Consider the following 18,824-nt stretch of genomic DNA (forward strand, 5'->3'; position numbering starts at 1 on the left):
CCTGTAAGGGATACCTACACACACAACGTTTAAACAAGAAACATTGCCTAATTTATCTAAACAAACAGACGACAGACGAACATTTTGACAAAGAGCCATCTCAAGCAGAAGAAAAAGAATGAAAACAATGAGGGCTATCGTTTTTATACTTAACAGTTGGCACCCCTGGCGATTGACAGGACCTTACTACAGTGGCGCCATCTTAATGAGTGCAAATGCGATAGTCCTCCTACCACTTTAGCGCTCACCAGTTAGTGCCACTGTCTTCGCTACTAGCAAGTGACAGGACCTTACTCTACAGTGGCGCTAACTGGTGAGCGCTAAAACGATAGCCCTCATTAGGTTTTGAAGCGAAGTAGTAACTATGGTATTCGATGTTGGACTGGCCAAATCAAGATACAAGGAGTGCGGTTGGTTCCCCGTCGCTACTTCACTATTGTGGTGACACTCGTACGTCGTTTATCTTACAACGAGGGTTTAACGGCAAGCGGACTATTAGTAATTCGTATAGTTACAAAGTGCTCTAAAAAAAGGGAGTCAGTAAGTAGAGTAGTTGTAGCCTAGAGTGAGATGACGACATCAAATTGTATGAAATGCAACGCTGTGATCTGTGAAGCACTAACGTTGACTGATTCAATTGTATTATATCTGTCTACAAGAACCACTTTTCCAGTGAAACTCTGAATCTTAATAACAATGTGAATAGATTTAGTGAGTAAGTTTATTAAATCTTATCCTGAAACACTAAATCAGAACTTAAAGTTAGTATTCCCCAAATGAAGGTGCCATAAGAAACACTCCCCCGCGCCATTAAGACAAAATATGAATTCGGCTTTGTTCGCACAAAGGCACTTCGTTACCGCTCGCTGATTACCGCCGAGGCGATAGCGGCACACGTTTGATGAAAATGAGCCAGGTCCTGAAGAAATTTTACAAGATTACTATTTAATAGGTCAACTTATAAATAAAATTGACGACCTCGGCATTGGAACTAAACAATTCATCAACAACTTTGTTACTGTAAAGTTTACAGTTTAAACAATGATAGGTAGCAATCAACGCCTAGAGCATTTAGGTGTAACTCTTATTCCTAGAAATTTTAAGATTTTTGGTACCTTTTTCCTTTAACATAAAAACAGCAATTCCTGTTTGCTTTGCCATTAATAGAAAGTTTATCTCCATCTCTAGCTTCTCTAAGGATTTTTGAATAAACACAACTTCGCTAGAGCCACTACCGTGCGCCCATGCATGTGATAGGTTCGCTTGGCTCGGGTTTAACTTGTAGATCACCGCCGCGCACAAAGCTGCCGCATGAATATGAATATGTGCCCGCACCAATTGTCTATCCCTGCTGGGGCGACGGCATACACAACATCTTGGTAGCTACAATGGCAATAAATGAAGACCTTAAAATAGTTTTCCAGTACCCATATTAAGCTCCTTGAAGAGAACTCTTTGTTTCAGGTCAATTAAATATTTGACAATACTTTTTTCTACGAGCACCTTTATCAGTGTCAATCGCAATATTTGCCCGACGAGGAAATATCAGACGTCAAATAAATTCAGTCAAAAAGAAATGAAAGTATTAATATTCACAGGAATTCGTAATTAGTAAATTTTATAGGCGAAGAAGGCATCATTAAGTGAAATTAATATTCCAACCACGCTCTTGCTTTCTTGATTCATGGTGTGCTTTGAATTTTATAACGAAGTTATTAATACCGGTCTTTCCCGTCGTACTAAAATTTACTTTTACAACCTAGAACACTTTAAGCACTAGAGTTAATACCACCATAATAGACAAATAATGAGCCAACACCACCGAAAGACTAATTTACAATATGCAAATAAGTACAAAATGCACGAACAATATTTTTACTACGCGCCATATATGAACTCGTGGATGCCGCAATTATTTCGGACGGCGCGTTTTAAAGTTAACAATACGCAATCTCGTCTAACGCGACCAATTGTTTCGACAATGGGCAGTTACCAGCTATGGCCACTCGGTCGTATATTGGTACATAGCTGAAAAAACTCAGCCACAACAAGGGAGGTGCGTTTTATTTGACGCCGAGTGTAGATCTAGTTGACTATCATAATTCGAACTAATAACCAAAATGTTCTACGAGTACATGGGTTAATATCATGTAGGTACTTAAAATAAAAATACAGTTTTCAGCTCAAGTAAAGTCGTAAAGCCTGACACGTGATTTTATTATTGCCTGAAACCGAAGAAAATAAGAAATAGACACATTATTACGTGCGGTAAAGAACTGTCATAAGAACCCACTAAGTTCAGAATGAGAACACGCCCTAGCAACGGCATGCTTTATTTACTGAACATCGTCCTTGAGTTGAACTGGCTGATATACTCGTAGTTGAACTTTGTCACCGAATATTTAACCTTACGTCACGAAACTCCAACGAGAACAAACAGAGGAAGCGATCAGCGTAATTATTATTATTTTAGACTTAATTTGTAGTAAACTGTGGCGCGGCGCGAATACAGACGGCGATTAATGAATTGTTGATTTGACAGCCCACAGTGAAACCACACTCGTAGGGAGATTAATCGAATATTGCTTTGCCTTAAATGTGTTAAGCTTACGCTTTGTAATCGTATTCGGCAGCCAATATAGCTGACAGGCATGTTTTATTCATAGAAGAGCAAATAGACATTGTACGAGTAATTGCTCTCCATTAATTAGGAGAGAAATCAACACCGCCCACCAGTTCAGAGTTGAAATAATAAAAAAATACAGTTCACACAAAATATGGACGCAGGTGGGTAATCCCAAATAATTCTTTACTCAGAATCTAAATTGGTGTCAATAGAATGGGAGTATCGAATAAGAACCAGAACAACAAACGTATGTTTACGTTTGTGGAAAGTTAGACATAGACTAGTGAACGCCAGAACTACGTCATTTTATAAAAGCTGAAAGTTTGTCTGTCAGCGTATGCTTCCAATATATGTGAAAATGTTGGTGCATTATGAAGTTGGTCATCGTGGCTTTGGCAGCTACCCTCAAAAAACTGTCTGGCAAGGAGTTGGATCTGTCAAAACTGTCTGGCTGATGAGGAAACAACTTCTTATCATTGCCTAAATACTATACATAAAAATAAGCTTTTATGGTCCAACGTAAGTAGAATTACAATCCATTGAATATACAGCAAAGGTCACCGTAAAAGTTAGGGTTACGTTATAAAAGCTGATTTTTATATCTAATAGTTTCCTCATCAGCCAGACAGTTTTGACAGTTCCTACTAATTTCCAGACAATCTTTTTAGTGTAGCTGCTGCCAAAGCCACGATGACCCAAACTTCATAATGCATCTGGCGTTCTCCAGCTCTTAGTCTAACAGGACTAGGCAGCGATTCCACTAGCAGCTCGTCTTTAAACCTCAATTATAACTCTCCGGGGACCGTAATCAGATTAGCGCTAAATGACCGCGACCGGAAGAGAGGCCCGCCCGCCCCCGCAGCGCGCCCACAAACAAACAGCAGCTAATCGAGCTGAAGCATCGCTAATTGTTCAGCAAACGGCTGTCTATTGACACAATGTTTCATTAAATCCAATCATACTGATGGTTGTCCATGACATACCTATACCTAAACGCAACCATTTGAACAAAACATAAAGCTTGTACAATTTTGATTCGAGTTGTACATTGTGTATTTACAATACTATTTAAGCTGCAGATTTAAGACAGCTTTAAGCCGATGGTTGTAATGAACTTGCAATAAAGACAATTAAGTTAAAAGCGTTTCATTAGATTAGTGTTGTTTAATGGTCAATTAAAACAGATTAATAAAATATGGCTAATAAACTAATACATAATATTTATGTATTAGTTCTGCATAAAGACAGTCAGAGGTTCATTGGTTTTTCAGATATTAAAATATTAGAGTTCTAAGAGTTAGTAGGAGACGCTCCGGGCAAAACCCCATAACAAAGAAAAGGTTGTTTAGTTGTTTACTTGGAGATAATTGAATCTTCGATCTGTGTTTTATCTGTATAAACCTCGTAACTAAACTTAATCCTGCGTTTCAAAACCCCAACCATTTTCATTCATTTCAGGATGTAAGAACTCTAAATTAAACTATCCGATTGAGTCAATCAAACACGTCAGTAGCAAATCAAAAGATTGCTACACTGTTTGAGAACTGACAAAGAAAACAGACGTTTTCATATTCCCTTCCCAACATGAAACAATCTACCAAAAGGCGAGATTGAGCAGCGTGGCTCGGCCGCACTCAGGCGCAGTGACCTAAAAAAGGTCGGAGCGCAGCGTTACGAAGTAATCGAACAGCATATTACGGGAAAGGGGAATCCGAAATGATATAACAAAACATGGCCTTAAAATAATCTTTCATGAGAGGTCCAAGAGAGGAAAATGTAGCGTTTTGATTTTATTTATTAAGAGTTGGTTTCGTAGCGATGGGAAGACGGATTCTACCACTACAGTCTTCTCCCGAAATGGGAGGATACCTTAAAATNGGCGAAGAAGGCATCATTAAGTGAAATTAATATTCAAACCACGCTCTTGCTTTCTTGATTCATGGTGTGCTTTGAATTTTATAACAAAGTTATTAATACTGGTCTTTCCCGTCGTACTAAAATTTACTTTTACAACCAAGAACACTTTAAGCACTAGAGTTAATACCACCATAATAGACAAATAACGAGCCAACACCGCCGAAAGACTAATTTACAATATGTAAATAAGTACAAAATGTACGAACAATATTTTTACTATGCGCCATATACTCGTATGAACTCGTGGATGCCGCAATTATTTCGGACGTTTTTTAAAGTTAACAATACGCAATCTCGTCTAACGCGACCAATTGTTTCGACAATGGGCAGTTACCAGCTATGGCAACTCTGCCGCATATAGGCACACAGCTGAAAAAACTCAGCCACAACAAGAAAACTGATGTAGTCGACTGTGTCAATGCAAACCATGATAAGCATGCTCTACGTGGGTCAACATCATGTACATAGAACAAAAAATAAAACATTTTTCAGCACAAGTCCTAGAGCCCGACAGACAGTTTTATTATTGCCTGGAATCCAAAAAACCGGCACCTATTTAAGCTGGGTTGCACTTTTCCTGATTTGACAGATTTTTTATTTTTTGACGGTTGTTAAACTTTAACAATCTGTTATTGTGTTGTTATTGTTATAGTTACAGTTAAAATTAGGTGGTGCAACTCGGCCTAAGTGATGTGAGTAGTTCTATCAGCAGAACTCACAAGTTTGAACACGCCATACAAACCGCATGTTTCTTCTACTAAACATCGACCTTGGGTTGTACTGGCTGATATAGTTAAACTTTGCCACCGAATATTTAACCTTACGTCACGAAACTCCAACGAGAACAAACAGAGGAAGCGATCAGCGTAATTATTATTATTTTAGACTTAATTTGTAGTAAACTGTGGCGCGGCGCGAATACAGACGGCGATTAATGAATTGTTAATTTGACAACCCACAGTGAAACCACGCTCGTCGTGAGATTAATCGAATATTGCTTTAACTTAAATGTGTTACGCTTATGCTTTGTAATCGTATTCGGCAGCCAATATAGCTGACAGGCATGTTTTATTCATAGAAGAGCAAATAGACATTGTACGAGTAATTGCTCTCCATTAATTAGGAGAGAAATCAACACCGCCCACCAGATCAGAGTTGAAATAATAAAAAAAATACAGTTCAAAAAATATGGACGCAGGTGATTATATACCCAAATAATTCTTTACTCAGAATCTAAATTGGTGTCAATAGAATAGGAGTATCGAAGAAGAACCAGAACAACAAACATATTTTTACGTTTTTGGAAAGTTAGATATAGACTAAGAGCTAGTGAACGCCAGAACTACGTCATGTTATAAAAGCTGAAAGTTTGTCAGCATATGCTCCCAATATATGTGAAAATGTTGGTGCATTATGAAGTTAGTCATCGTGGCTTTGGCTACCCTCAAAAAACGATTATAATAATTATAAGTAGTTTCCTCATCAGCCAGACAGTTTTGACAGTTCCTACTAATTGCCAGACAATCTTTTGAGTGTAGCTGCTGCCAAAGCCACGATGAACCAAACTTCATAATGCATCTGGCGTTCACCAGCTCTTAGTCTAACAGGACTAGGCGGCGATTCCACTGGCAGCTCGTCTTTAAACCTCAATTATAATTTTCCGGGGACCGTAATCAGATTAGCGCTAAATGCCCGCGACCGGAAGTGAGGCCCGCCCGCCCCCGCAGCGCGCCCACAAACAAACAGCAGCTAATCGAGCTGAAGCATCGCTAATTGTTCAGCAAACGGCTGTCTATTGACACAATGTTTCATGAAATCCAATCATACTGATGGTTGTCTATGACATACCTATACCTAAACGCAACCATTTGAACAAAACATAAAACTTGTACAATTTTGATTCGAGTTGTACATTGTGTATTTACAATCCTATTTAAGCTGCAGATTTAAGACAGCTTTAAGCCGATGGTTGTAATGAACTTGCAATAAAGACAATAAAGTTAAAAGCGTTTCATTAGATTAGTGTTGTTTAATGGTCAATTAAAACAGATGAATAAAATATGGCTAATGTATTTATGTATAGTTCTGCATGAAGACAGTCAGAGGTTCACTCGTTTTTCAGATGTTATAATATCAGAGTTGAAAAAGTTAGTAGGAGACGCTCCGGGCAAAACCCCATAACAAAGAAAAGGTTGTTGAGTTGTTTACTTGGAGATAATTGAATCTTCGATCTGTTTTATCTGTATAAACTTCGTAACTACATTTAATCCTGCGTTCCAATAGACCACAACTATACTGGTCATCACAAAAATCGGCCCACCTAAGTACGTTTTACAGGAAAACTCGTTTCTACTGACACAATCATGGTGCCCCAACCATATTGGTGTTATTTGAAAGCCCTTATAAATGTATATAAATATATAAATATCCTTAAAGAAAAACACATTTAATTTCTTAATAAACGATTAACATAAACGCGATATGCAATAAATGTGACTTGAAAAAAGACCTCACTTTGGGCTCACCTCTGGGATCAATTAGACCAATTTTTATGGTTATAAAACCAAATAATGATCTCACGTGTCCTCTTTAACAGATGGATAGCGATTAATCCCAACTTAACAGTTTTATAGCCATAAAAGTTGGCTCAAGCGTAACTACCTATTTTTTGAAGAAGTGACTCTGGATTCTTCTACAGACACATTTTTGGGGTAAAAACCTTTCCTTTAATGAAATGAAGTTTAGAACTAGGCTTTTAAATGGTGCCAATATTGGTGGGTACGTTTGTAAGTGCTTGTCGCGGGAGGGTCGATTTTTGTGATGACCAGTGTATTTTCATTTATTTCAGGATGGAAGAACTCTACATTATATTATCCGACCGAAGGAAGGAGTCAATCAAACACGTCAGTAGCAAATCAAAAGACTGCTACACTGTTTGAGAACTGACAAAGAAAACATACGTTTTCATATGTTTACCCTTCCCAACATGAAACAATCTACCAAAAGGCGAGATCGAGCAGCGTGGCTCGGCCGCACTCAGGCGCAGTGACCTAAAAAAGGTCGGAGCGCAGCGTTACGAAGTAATCGAACAGCATATTACGGGAAAGGGGAATCCGAAATGATATAACAAAACATGGCCTTAAAATAATCTTTCATGAGAGGTCCAAGAGAGGAGAAAATGGCGTTTAATATTTATTTTTATTTATTAAGAGTTGGTTTCGTAGCGATGGGAAGACGACTCTACCACTACAGTCTTCTCCGTAAATGGGAGGATAGCTTAAAATAACGGTTCTAAAAAGAAACCACTGAGGCCGAGGCTACTTCATGCCCCACACAAATAGTGCTAGTTAATTTGTTAATGGTATGAAGTTCGTGTTTTGCATCTCAAAATATTCGGGTCCAACGTTAAATCCGTTCTGCTCTATGGGGGTGAAACGTGGAAGGTCACCAAGGTTATCTCGCACCAGCTGCAGGTCTTCATCAACTGCTGCCTTCGCCGAANAATTGACAGTGGGGCGCCACCGTCAATACCGGATCGCTGGTTCCGATTTTTGCCATGTTGGAAACCATATAGTTGAACGATGGTAGCGTCCCCCTGTCTTTGAGTTTGGTGGGACAGTTCAGCGTGGGTCATCCAAAAAGACATCAGTGGGTCTAGACAAAGTGCAAATTATAATCGCAAACCAGTCGAAAAGTGGTCGAAAAGCCCCTTTTTTGTATGGAGTTTTGACGGATTCGATTTTCGATTCGATCAAAAAGTGCGTTTTGTCTAAGGGGGCAGTTTTGATCAACTAGGTATTTCTAGTGGCACTAAATTAATGACTGAGACGTTTGATGACTCTAATTAGGTTTTTATTTATGGCATACTTAGAATTGCTCTAGGGCCTTTGAGAAAGCTGCAGCAGACATGTACATTCTCAATTATTTTGTACTGCAGATAATATCCCAATTTTATTTATGAAGTTGAAGAAGCAGGTTCTCGAGAAAACTAGAATAATTTGTTTATTACATAAAAATAAATTCTGATATTGATACTTTATTCTAAAACCTTTTTTATTATTCAAGTAGGTCGGACTAGTGGTATGTTATGATTAATTCATTTTAATTGTGTAAAAACTTTNAAATAAATAAATAAATAAAGGTTAAGAACCGCTGTCCTAAATTATTCGTGTTTCAACAGCCAGTGGCGAAGTGAGCGTCCGGCTCTCTCCCTGCGGTTGGTGCTGGCTGGTGGCGGGCAGACGCGTGGTGGCGTGGCCGCGCGAGCCCGCCGCCGGCGCCGCGCCTGCTTCACCCGCGCCCGCGCCGCCCGCGCAGGCTAGGGAGCTTACCTTGCCGCAGACCGACCTGGCGCATAAGGCGGATTTAGTGGAGCTGTTCTATGAGGATGGAGCACAGGTGAGGACAGTTATTAGTCGTGTGGAGTCAATTGTACATGGGTCAGGTAGCTTATACTGCCGAAGACTGATCTGGCGCATAAATCAGACTTGGTGGAGCCCCGGTGAGCATGGTATTGTCTTGATCAGGCGCGTGGTGGCGTGGCCGCGCGAGCCCGCCGCCGGCGCCGCGCCCGCTTCACCCGCGCCCGCGCCGCCCGCGCAGGCCAGGGAGCTTACCTTGCCGCAGACTGACCTGGCGCATAAGGCCGACTTGGTGGAGCTGTTTTATGAGGATGGAGCACAGGTAAGCATGGTCTTTTCTTGATCAGGCGCGTGGTGGAGTGGCCGCGTGAGCCCGCCGCCCGCGTCGCCCGCGCAGGCCAGGGAGCTCACGCTGCCGCAGACCGACCTGGCGCATAAGGCCGACTTGCAAGCATAGGCGCGTGGTGGCGTGGCCGCGCGAGCCCGCCGCCCGCGCCGCCCGCGCAAGCTAGGGAGCTTACCTTGCCGCAGACGGACCTGGCGCATAAGGCCGACTTGGTGGAGCTGTTTTATGAAGATGGAGCACAGGTAAGCATGGTGTTGTCTTGATCAGGCGCGTGGTGGCGTGGTTGCGTGAGCATATCGACCACCCCGCCTGTGTAGGCCAGGGAGCTTACCTTGCCGCAGACTGACCTGGCACATAAGGCCGACTTGGTGGAGCTGTTCTATGAGGATGGAGCACAGGTGAGCATGGTCTTGTTTTGATCAGGCGCGTTATGGCGTGGCCGCATAATTTCCGATTTGATCTCATTTCTGATTTGACCTCGCAGGTAAACTCCGAGCATAGCTACATCGCACTTTGCCTTGAGCCTTCTTATAACGCCCGTTGTAAGAATTGCAGACTGCTATGAAAATAAAGCTTGCTGATTTTTACTAGTACCTAAGCAGGGTATTAGTTGTCTTGAGTGTTTAATTTAAACTTTAACAATGAGGGTATGCATCTGACCTTTGCCTGAAGCGTATTTATTTGAGGTTGTCATTGTTATCAGATGCCGTCGTGCGTGGGCGTGTCGCCGGAGGGCGTGGTGCGCTACTGGTGGTCGGTGGGGCACGCCAGCGCCATGGCCGACGTCAGCTGCGAGCTGGGCGGCCAGGAGTGCGAGCGCCTGCTGCGCGCCGGCGGCCGCCTGCTGCTCGCCACCACCACCTGCTCCGTCGTGCTGCTGCAGCCGCGCCGCCACGGTGCGTAGCAGGGTTGCATGATTTAAATCAAGTTGATTTAAATCATGATTTAAATCACGATTTTTATTACATGATTTTTTAAATAAAAATCATTGATTTAAATCAATGACCGAAAATGGAATTAAAGAAAGGCTGGGAGTTAATATTAATCAACTGTAATGTTCGAAAACAACGTTAATATTAGGTGTTAATGTATGAAATTGTCGTTTTGTATGGAGAATCTGAAAAATTTAAGTTTTCCATACATTCCATTTCAGATAACCACTTAATTAATTTTTTTTGGCGGTGTTGCCTGCTCCATACATCAATGAGGATCAGTACTGTTGTAGAAAATTCAATAAAACTAGTATCTACGTTAATCTTTAAGACATAAGAAAGATATATCTTTTTGAATTATCCAAATCGGACCATTACTTACGAAGATANCTGCCCCATCTAAGGGACATAGGACCATAAGTCAAGTAAGTCATGAAGTTCGTGTTTTGCATCTAAATGACCTTCGTATCCAATACTTTTATTTTTATTGCAAATATTGGATGAGAAACTTCGTGCTTTATTGCTTTTGTTGATTCTTACAAATGGACCACGAGCAAAGTGCTGTTTCTTCGGCTCGCATTCCGAGGGCGGCTAATAGGGCTTTCCCGAACATGCGTCACTGCCCCAGTCCTCGCTCGCGCCTCATACACTCGCTTGTTACGCGTTCGTATATTTTGTATGTCGAATTTATGAACATCCAAGATTTAATCTTCTTTATTCATACAATGTCTTCATTAGTACTGTTATCACGTACTTTCATTTAGCTAAATCAAAAATTGGATCTAATGTCAGTTAGAACTTGACTGTACTGTAAACAGTAAACCTTTAAAGAGCCGCCCACGTTCATCTGAATAAAATCCGCTTCCACTTAATCGGCTTTCGACTTAGAACTAAAACAGCTTTAAAAATAAAATGTTAATAGTTAGGTGCTCAGTAAAAATAAAATATTGGTCACTTGTTTACAGTTCACTTCATAATAAGTAAGGTGTACACAGAAGACCGTAAAGTATCAACCGAAAGTAGTCCAGTGTTGGCCTATTAGATGCGACGTGCTCTACGACATCATTTTCATATATTTGGAAGGAACTATTTATTCTTTGACGTCACGACACGTCCCCACGAGAACAAATTGTTTTAGGGTACAGTCACACTCTTTTATACACGCAGAATAAAATTATTATTTTGGATGGGAAATAGTTGGTCTCCAACTCCCCGTGGAGTCGAATGTGCTAGATTATTAGGCTTTTAATATGTAGAAAAGTAGAATACACGCATTCTACTTCTCTACATATTAGTTTTCATTCATTTACACAGCCTTCAAGCTCTACATTTTCTGTGGATGAACTGTAAAAATTGCGGAACATAATAATAAAGGTGGTTTGTGTACCTCTAAGGGCGAACACATTTGTATTCACCTCATCATGAGGTCGTTCAGTCTTCACTTCAGAAGCACGATCTTCTTTAATTTTACAGACGCAAAGAAGGATTTGGTCTACACTTCCTACGCTGGACCTACCTTCTACAGCTAAAGTTTCTTACTCTACAACTAAGTACGTTACTCGAGAATTATATCACTTTGTTGTGTAATAAGTGTAATTGAACCACAGGGAATCCAAAGTGTATCGGAGCCAGCGGTGCGGCGTGGCCGAGTCGCGGTCATAATTGGTAAGGGCGATTAACCTGGGACGTGCTCGGGGCGCCAATCACGTCTGCAGCGGTAAATAGCACCAGCACAGGGCCCAAGTTCACGGATACAATTATGGTAAGCAATAGACTAAAGTTTATGAATGCGGAGCCTGGACTGGGTGAGAGAAATTGTGGAAAAATTTCTCAAAGAAGTGTGTCGGTAATTACATTTATTTAAGTTCATTTATTCTCAGTCCTGGCTGTTAACTATACGCGTCTGAGATGGCTCAATTAAACCAGGTTGATTTAAAATAAAACTGGAAACTAATTACAAAAACAATTTTTTATTTGGAGATTACTTTAGAAAGCTTAAAGACTTTATATGACAAAATCTAATCATCTACCTAGATACTGTTCAGTTATTTATTCATCTAAAAATTTTTAAATGTAATCTGAAGCTAAGAAAAATAAAAGAACTTTAGTGTCTAGCGACATTTAACTATCGACCTCCGCAGCACTTTTAAAGAGAAAGGCAGTTTTGTAGCATTATAGATCGTGCCTAATTCTATTAAAATCAGATATTATCCTCCGATTTATTCAACGGCTTTCCGCGTATTTGAAATCATCATAAATTTCTGGGAATAAAGAACTGCGCTATCGAGCCCTCCGTTTCTCTGAAGTCAGTTAAAAATAAACTTCAATCGTATCTTGAAGCCTTTTGAGAATAATGTATGATTCTTTATCCGAACTTAATTTCAGTTTATTCAAATTCAAATTCAAATTCAAATTATTTATTTTCAAANGGATTATAGTTTAAATAAAACATTTGATTTGCACTCAAAAAATATTGAATAAATCAATTTATCTTAAATAAGAAGCAACATTTGCATTTAATTTCGACTTAAAAGATAGAGTTTTAATACTCCTTATTTTTAGTTGAAACCAAAATAGAGGTATATCACTGTTAATGATAAAATTGAATTATAAATTCCAACTAAAAAGAAATATAAAGTATAAAATTAAGCTGCTAACTTAATTTTTAGTGGTTTAATTCCATTAATATTTCTTATTTATATAGTTTAATATAAAAACATTACATTTTCATTGTAAAAATAAAAAAATTTTTTTATAAATATTTAAAGATTTAAATAATCTCCTTAATATCTTCAATATTATGCTCTAAAATTATAAGCTATTTAAATATAAAAAAATTATTAAAATAATTAATATAAATATTCATAAAACAAATCTAAATAAATAAATTTTATAATTTTTTATAGAAAATAAATTAAATAAAATTGAATATTTTTTTATAATAAAAAATATACCTTGACCTCTATATATTTCTCTTCAACCCATATCAATATTTTTTAATATTATTTGACCAAAATTTAAAAAATAAAAATTTAAACCATAAGTAGATAAATTAGGTATAAATCATATTAAACATAAAAAATTTCTAATTTGATAAGTTATTAAAAATTTATTAACAGAATAAATATTTATATTTCTAATAATAAACCCCATAAAAACTCCTAAAATTCTTACATAAATAACTATTATTTTTATATTAAAAGGTAAAAAAATTATATAAGGATAAGAAAAAATTAATCATATTAAAAATCTACCTCTAATAACTCTTATAAATAATAAAATTATTATTCTTTTTAATATAATAAAATCTTCATCATATAAATTATAAATAGATAATAAATTATAATCATTAATTATTAAATATATAGTTAAACGAAAACTATAAAATATAGTTAAACCTGTAGAAATATAATATAATAAAAAAATAAAAAAATTTAAATTTCTTAAACTAACTATTTCTAAAATTAAATCCTTAGAATAAAACCCAGCTAAAAAAGGAATACCACATAAAGCTATATTAGATACATTCATACATAAAGATGTTATAGGAATGAAATTTCTAATCCCCCCTATAAAACGAATATCTTGAATATCTATTATTATATGAATAATAACCCCAGCACACATAAATAATAAAGCCTTAAATATAGCATGAGTTAATAAATGAAAAAAAGCTAAATCTGGTATTCCTATTCTTAAAATTCTTATTATTAATCCTAATTGTCTTAAAGTCGATAAAGCAATAATTTTTTTTAAATCAAACTCATAATTAGCAGAAATACCAGCTATAAACATAGTTAAACCAGATAATAATAATAAAATTTTAATAAATATTATATCCAATAATAAAAAATTAAAACGAATTAATAAATAAATACCCGCAGTAACTAAAGTAGATGAATGAACTAAAGCAGAAACTGGAGTAGGAGCTGCTATAGCAGCTGGTAATCAAGAACTAAAAGGAATTTGAGCACTTTTAGTTATAGCAGCAATAATAATTATAATTCTAATTATAAATATTGAATAATCATTTTTTATAAAAGATAAATAAAATAAATAATTTCATCTACCATAATTTATTATTCAACCAATTACCATTAAAATAAATAAATCCCCAATTCGATTAGATAAAGCAGTTAATATTCCAGCATTATAAGATTTAATATTTTGATAATAAATAACCAAACAATAAGAAACTAAACCTAAACCATCTCAACCTAATAAAATTCTTACAATATTTGGACTAATAATTAATAAAATTATTGAAAAAACAAATAATAAAACTAAAATAATAAAACGATTTAAATTTAATTCAGAATTTATATATCTTTTACTATAATAAATTACAACTGAAGAAATTAATGAAACAAATATTATAAATAATAAAGATATTCAATCCAATAAAATTCTTATAATAACTCTTAAAGAATTAAAAGAAATAATTTCCCACTCTAAAATAATAATAATATTATTCATAATAAAATAAATTACTATAAAAAAATTTATTAATCTAAAAAAAATGGAGGCGGGGCCTAGCTCAGGCGCAGACAACAACCAACACGACGACGATGATCCCTTGTTGGAGCAGATGAATATTATAAGGGGATACATCAAGGAAGCCAGGAAGGAGCTTAGGTTTGAAGAGGTTGGTATTAAATTAGTGATGATACAAATGGAGCGCGAGCGCATGGCGCGTGAACCAGTTTTGGAGGCGGGGCCTAGCTCAGGCGCAGACAACAACCAACACGACGACGATGATCCCTTGTTGGAGCAGATGAATATTATAAGGGGATACATCAAGGAAGCCAGGAAGGAGCTTAGGTTTGAAGAGGTTGGTATTCACACATAGTTAAAAAGAGAACGTAATTGCGAACTTAGTCATTACTACATGTTAATAACTATGTTCCCATGGCCTTCTTAGGTAGGGTTAAACATTTTTTTTGAGATCAGTAGGCCTAAGATGCGCGCCGCGATAAGCGGTTATCACCCCATTTTATCGATTTTGCCCATACATTTTCACGTCGATAAGTTATCACGGTGCGCATCTTAGGCCTACTGAAGTTTGTGTTTCTCGGGACGATCTGGAATGTTTTGTGTACTGTGATCCTAATTATTATTTAATAGAACCCAGTTCTAGAAAATAGACTACATACAACATGATTAGCATAATTCATTAAAATTTTCCTTTTTTTTTCTAGGTGGCGATATTAGAAGCGAATCTGAAAGAACTGAAAAAAGAATATCAATTCCAGAAACTCTCAAGCAAATCCTAGTCATTTCAAGATTATTATGTAAGCTTTAGCAAATATTTTTTAAATATTTACTTATGGCATTTGTTTTTATTTACATAAGTATAGCTTTACATACCTGTTAATTGAATTTTTACCTCCATAGTTTAAGTAATAAACAAGTTTATAAATAATACTATATTCATCATTTTGATCTCCATCAATACGCCCAACGATACAGCATAAAAAATACAATAACTAGGAAATATTTACTTGGATTTAAAGTTCTCAATGACTAGATTTTTAAATTCATTATTTGGCATACTTTTCTCTAAACTTCTCCAGCTTGTCTAGTTGCTTCAGCATCTGCGGCCTGGTACATAGAGCCTTCTTGATGGCCTCATCGAGCAGTTTTCTNCATGTTGTAGGTCGCGGTCGATGCTGACGTGGGCTCAAAAACTGAACTCCGACAAACGTTACTTCGACATTACGTTACTCCGACACTACTGAATATCGACATGACTTTACTTCGACACTACACTACTTAGACAAAGGCGAATATCCTTTGTCGGAGTAGTGTAGTGTCGAAGTAAAGTCATGTCGATATTCAGAAATGTCGGAGTAACGTAATGTCGAAGTAAAGTTTGTCGGAGTTTACTTAGGTAGCCATTTGCCCCCATTACCTTTTACCATTGTCGTTCTTATCGTTAAATCGCACAAAACTACACAGAACTCAACACAACATCTATCAAAATCAATTTTCATTTTCATTTTTGGTGCAACAGTCATCTTGACATTTACTTTTTTAAAGGCAAAGGAAATTACATTATGCACCCAAACCACAGAGTACATAATAGTCCAAATATCTTTTTTGTCTTCAATAATAACCCAAAAATATAGTTCCAAAATACTGAACTGTCCTATCCATGACATTGACAGTGGGGCGCCACCGTCAATACCGGATCGCTGGTTCCGATTTTTGCCATGTTGGAAACCATATAGTTGAACGATGGTAGCGTCCCCCTGTCTTTGAGTTTGGTGGGACAGTTCAGCGTGGGTCATCCAAAAAGACATCAGTGGGTCTAGACAAAGTGCAAATTATAATCGCAAACCAGTCGAAAAGTGGTCGAAAAGCCCCTTTTTTGTATGGAGTTTTGACGGATTCGATTTTCGATTCGATCAAAAAGTGCGTTTTGTCTAAGGGGGCAGTTTTGATCAACTAGGTATTTCTAGTGGCACTAAATTAATGACTGAGACGTTTGATGACTCTAATTAGGTTTTTATTTATGGCATACTTAGAATTGCTCTAGGGCCTTTGAGAAAGCTGCAGAGGAATGCTCGGCGTGAGGACACATAAAGCACAATTCCATTTGACCGCCAACGTCTGCAAATCCTCCCGGCGTTACCAGAGCCTCCCCGGGACAAACGCAAAGCCGCCGGGACAATTTGAGCGTAACAGAATTAGCTAAGTGCAGTAGGCTCTCTCTGGGTATTTACTACTATTGACATCGCACGCTTGTATTAACCTGATTAATTGAAAAATAAATGCTGCAGAGGGCACGTGCAAGCGGCTTGCATTAAGTTTCACCTTCGTCAAAGCACACACAATAGCTGAATATTTTTTTACAAATCCCGATCCTGACACAATGGTATTGCTTACCCTCCCTGTTTTATATCACTTTGAATACAACCCGACCAATTACTTGTTAATTCGGGATTTGGCTTAAGGTACGACGAGGGACTTCTGTTTGGGATGGTGGCGTTATTGGACGCGATTCAATTTGGTTTATTGCTTTATTTATACTACGTACTTTATACCTACTAAGTATAGTAAAATGAGTTGATTTGTACATACCTATTTATTGTGATTTGACTTTCACCTGCGATAAATTAAAAATAAATAAATTTTATCGGTCAGAAATGCAAACAAGAATATGTTGTGTGACATTTTTGAATTTCGTGTTACACTCTTGCCGCGAACCTCGCCGCGAAGGGTGGGTTGCGCCATCTTACTTTAACTTTGACAGACGTCAAAGATCTGTCAAACGCCATACAAAAATACCGGTTAACGTTATAGTTACGGTCAAAGTTACGTGGTGCAACTCAGCCTAAGGCATGCGTAATACCTAAACTGAAAAAAGTTTCATATTATTTCATAGAGCTGTGGTTTTCTGAATAAAGAAAAATAAAATAAAAAATTAAGACTGGCACTTTATATTCCACGTATGAGTTTAGTAAACATACGAGTTGACAGAAGTTGATGGCTTTATAATTTTATTTTAGACTTAAAAGATAGTTAATAAAAAATACCGTGTTCTTAATATTCATAGCCCGATTCATCAATTGACGCCGGCAACAAACATCATTGTCTCTTCCATCATCAATTTTGCAGCACACGCCCCTTTATCAATTACCCAGCGTGACGTCAGGAACAGGCAGTGGCGCCCTCTTTTTGCCGCAACATCAGAGAACCTTTGTTCTTTGATAAACAATATCGGAACTCCCCTTTAATTTCAATATTTTGTGCTTTTCATCTTTGGTTTAGAACGTTTATTAAGTCACCTCAAAAGTTTGCTATTAACATTTTTGCTTTTACTTACCAAACGATTACTTACCTATGATAACATTTACGTACCTTTTTGCACAAGTAAGTCAATGAAGTAGGTACCTAGATTCAAGATAAATTTAAAATTTAACCAAGATTGACAGTCGTTTCAGAATCTAAGCCTAAACTTTAGACTAAACACGCCATTTAGTGAAAACAATAAAGAACTTAAAATCTCGAACAGCAATCATGGCAAACGTTGTAATAGGGATAGAGACATGCGATTTTTGGTTTTACGAAGGTAATACGATAGAGAATAATACAAAGTAATAAAAAACATCTGTTATAGGGGCATTTTTTGGAGAAATTAATCAAATGACCAATAAAACACGAATTAAAATGTAGATTTTTTTCAAAAAAGTGTCATTTTTTATTATTTTTTGGCATTTATTAGATATTTTATGTATTTTTTTGTATTGCCTGTTATTTAGCTTTATTGCTGTTTTTATTTTATCAGGATATACCTCTTAGTTAAAAAGTTATTACGTTTTCTTTACAATAAGTAATTGGAAGAAAAAAAAATCGATAAAAATAGGTCTAATTTCACCTAATTTCATATCACACTTTATCGTGACTCACACTGTATAGCCACCTACTCTATTGCAATACCACTCAGGTAACTAAGTCTTTAAGCTCCTGTATTTATGTAATTTACACCGTTACAAATTGTCACTTAGTAAGCAATAAAAATTTTAAAGTTGAAGAATTTCAGAAGCATCCTACTTTAAATTGACAAGGAAGTCGTAGGACTGATTGTAGAATGGCTGAATGATTGTACTCCGCCTGGTGTCGCGAGCCTCCTCAATCAC

The 18,824-nt window shown here is 37.1% G+C and overlaps 3 protein-coding genes across 3 annotated transcripts; 2 read left to right on the top strand and 1 right to left on the bottom strand.

Annotated features, from left to right (window-relative positions):
* Positions 1-364: 364 nt before the first annotated feature.
* Positions 365-10,154, top strand: LOC114354361 (nuclear pore complex protein Nup133-like). Its single transcript, XM_028306712.1, has 3 exons — positions 365-410; positions 8,724-8,941; positions 9,954-10,154. The coding sequence occupies exons 1-3, from the start codon at positions 365-367 to the stop codon at positions 10,152-10,154; spliced, it is 465 nt and encodes a 154-aa protein (XP_028162513.1).
* A 3,068-nt stretch (positions 10,155-13,222) lies between these two features.
* LOC114354362 (NADH-ubiquinone oxidoreductase chain 5-like) lies at positions 13,223-14,130 on the bottom strand (the record flags this gene model as incomplete). Its single annotated transcript, XM_028306713.1, is given in 1 exon segment — positions 13,223-14,130. A coding segment is annotated over 1 exon segment (885 nt), but the record flags the coding sequence as incomplete, so codon positions are not given.
* A 571-nt stretch (positions 14,131-14,701) lies between these two features.
* LOC114354363 (uncharacterized) lies at positions 14,702-15,508 on the top strand. Its single transcript, XM_028306714.1, has 2 exons — positions 14,702-15,013; positions 15,381-15,508. The coding sequence occupies exons 1-2, from the start codon at positions 14,702-14,704 to the stop codon at positions 15,453-15,455; spliced, it is 387 nt and encodes a 128-aa protein (XP_028162515.1). The 3' UTR covers positions 15,456-15,508.
* Positions 15,509-18,824: the final 3,316 nt, after the last annotated feature.

The sequence above is a fragment of the Ostrinia furnacalis genome, unplaced genomic scaffold (assembly GCF_004193835.3).
Source record: "Ostrinia furnacalis isolate ACB-3 unplaced genomic scaffold, ASM419383v2 OfSCF2047, whole genome shotgun sequence".
Classification (NCBI taxonomy): domain Eukaryota; kingdom Metazoa; phylum Arthropoda; class Insecta; order Lepidoptera; family Crambidae; genus Ostrinia; species Ostrinia furnacalis.

Coding starts and splice junctions, on each gene's coding strand:
- LOC114354361 (XM_028306712.1), top strand. CDS start 365: ATGGTATTCGATGTTGGACTGGCCAAATCAAGATACAAGGAGTGCG. Junction 411..8,723: donor ATCAAGATACAAGGAGTGCG/GTTGGTTCCCCG, acceptor GTGTTTCAACAG/CCAGTGGCGAAGTGAGCGTC. Junction 8,942..9,953: donor TCTATGAGGATGGAGCACAG/GTGAGGACAGTT, acceptor CATTGTTATCAG/ATGCCGTCGTGCGTGGGCGT.
- LOC114354363 (XM_028306714.1), top strand. CDS start 14,702: ATGGAGGCGGGGCCTAGCTCAGGCGCAGACAACAACCAACACGACGAC. Junction 15,014..15,380: donor AGGAGCTTAGGTTTGAAGAG/GTTGGTATTCAC, acceptor TTTTTTTTCTAG/GTGGCGATATTAGAAGCGAA.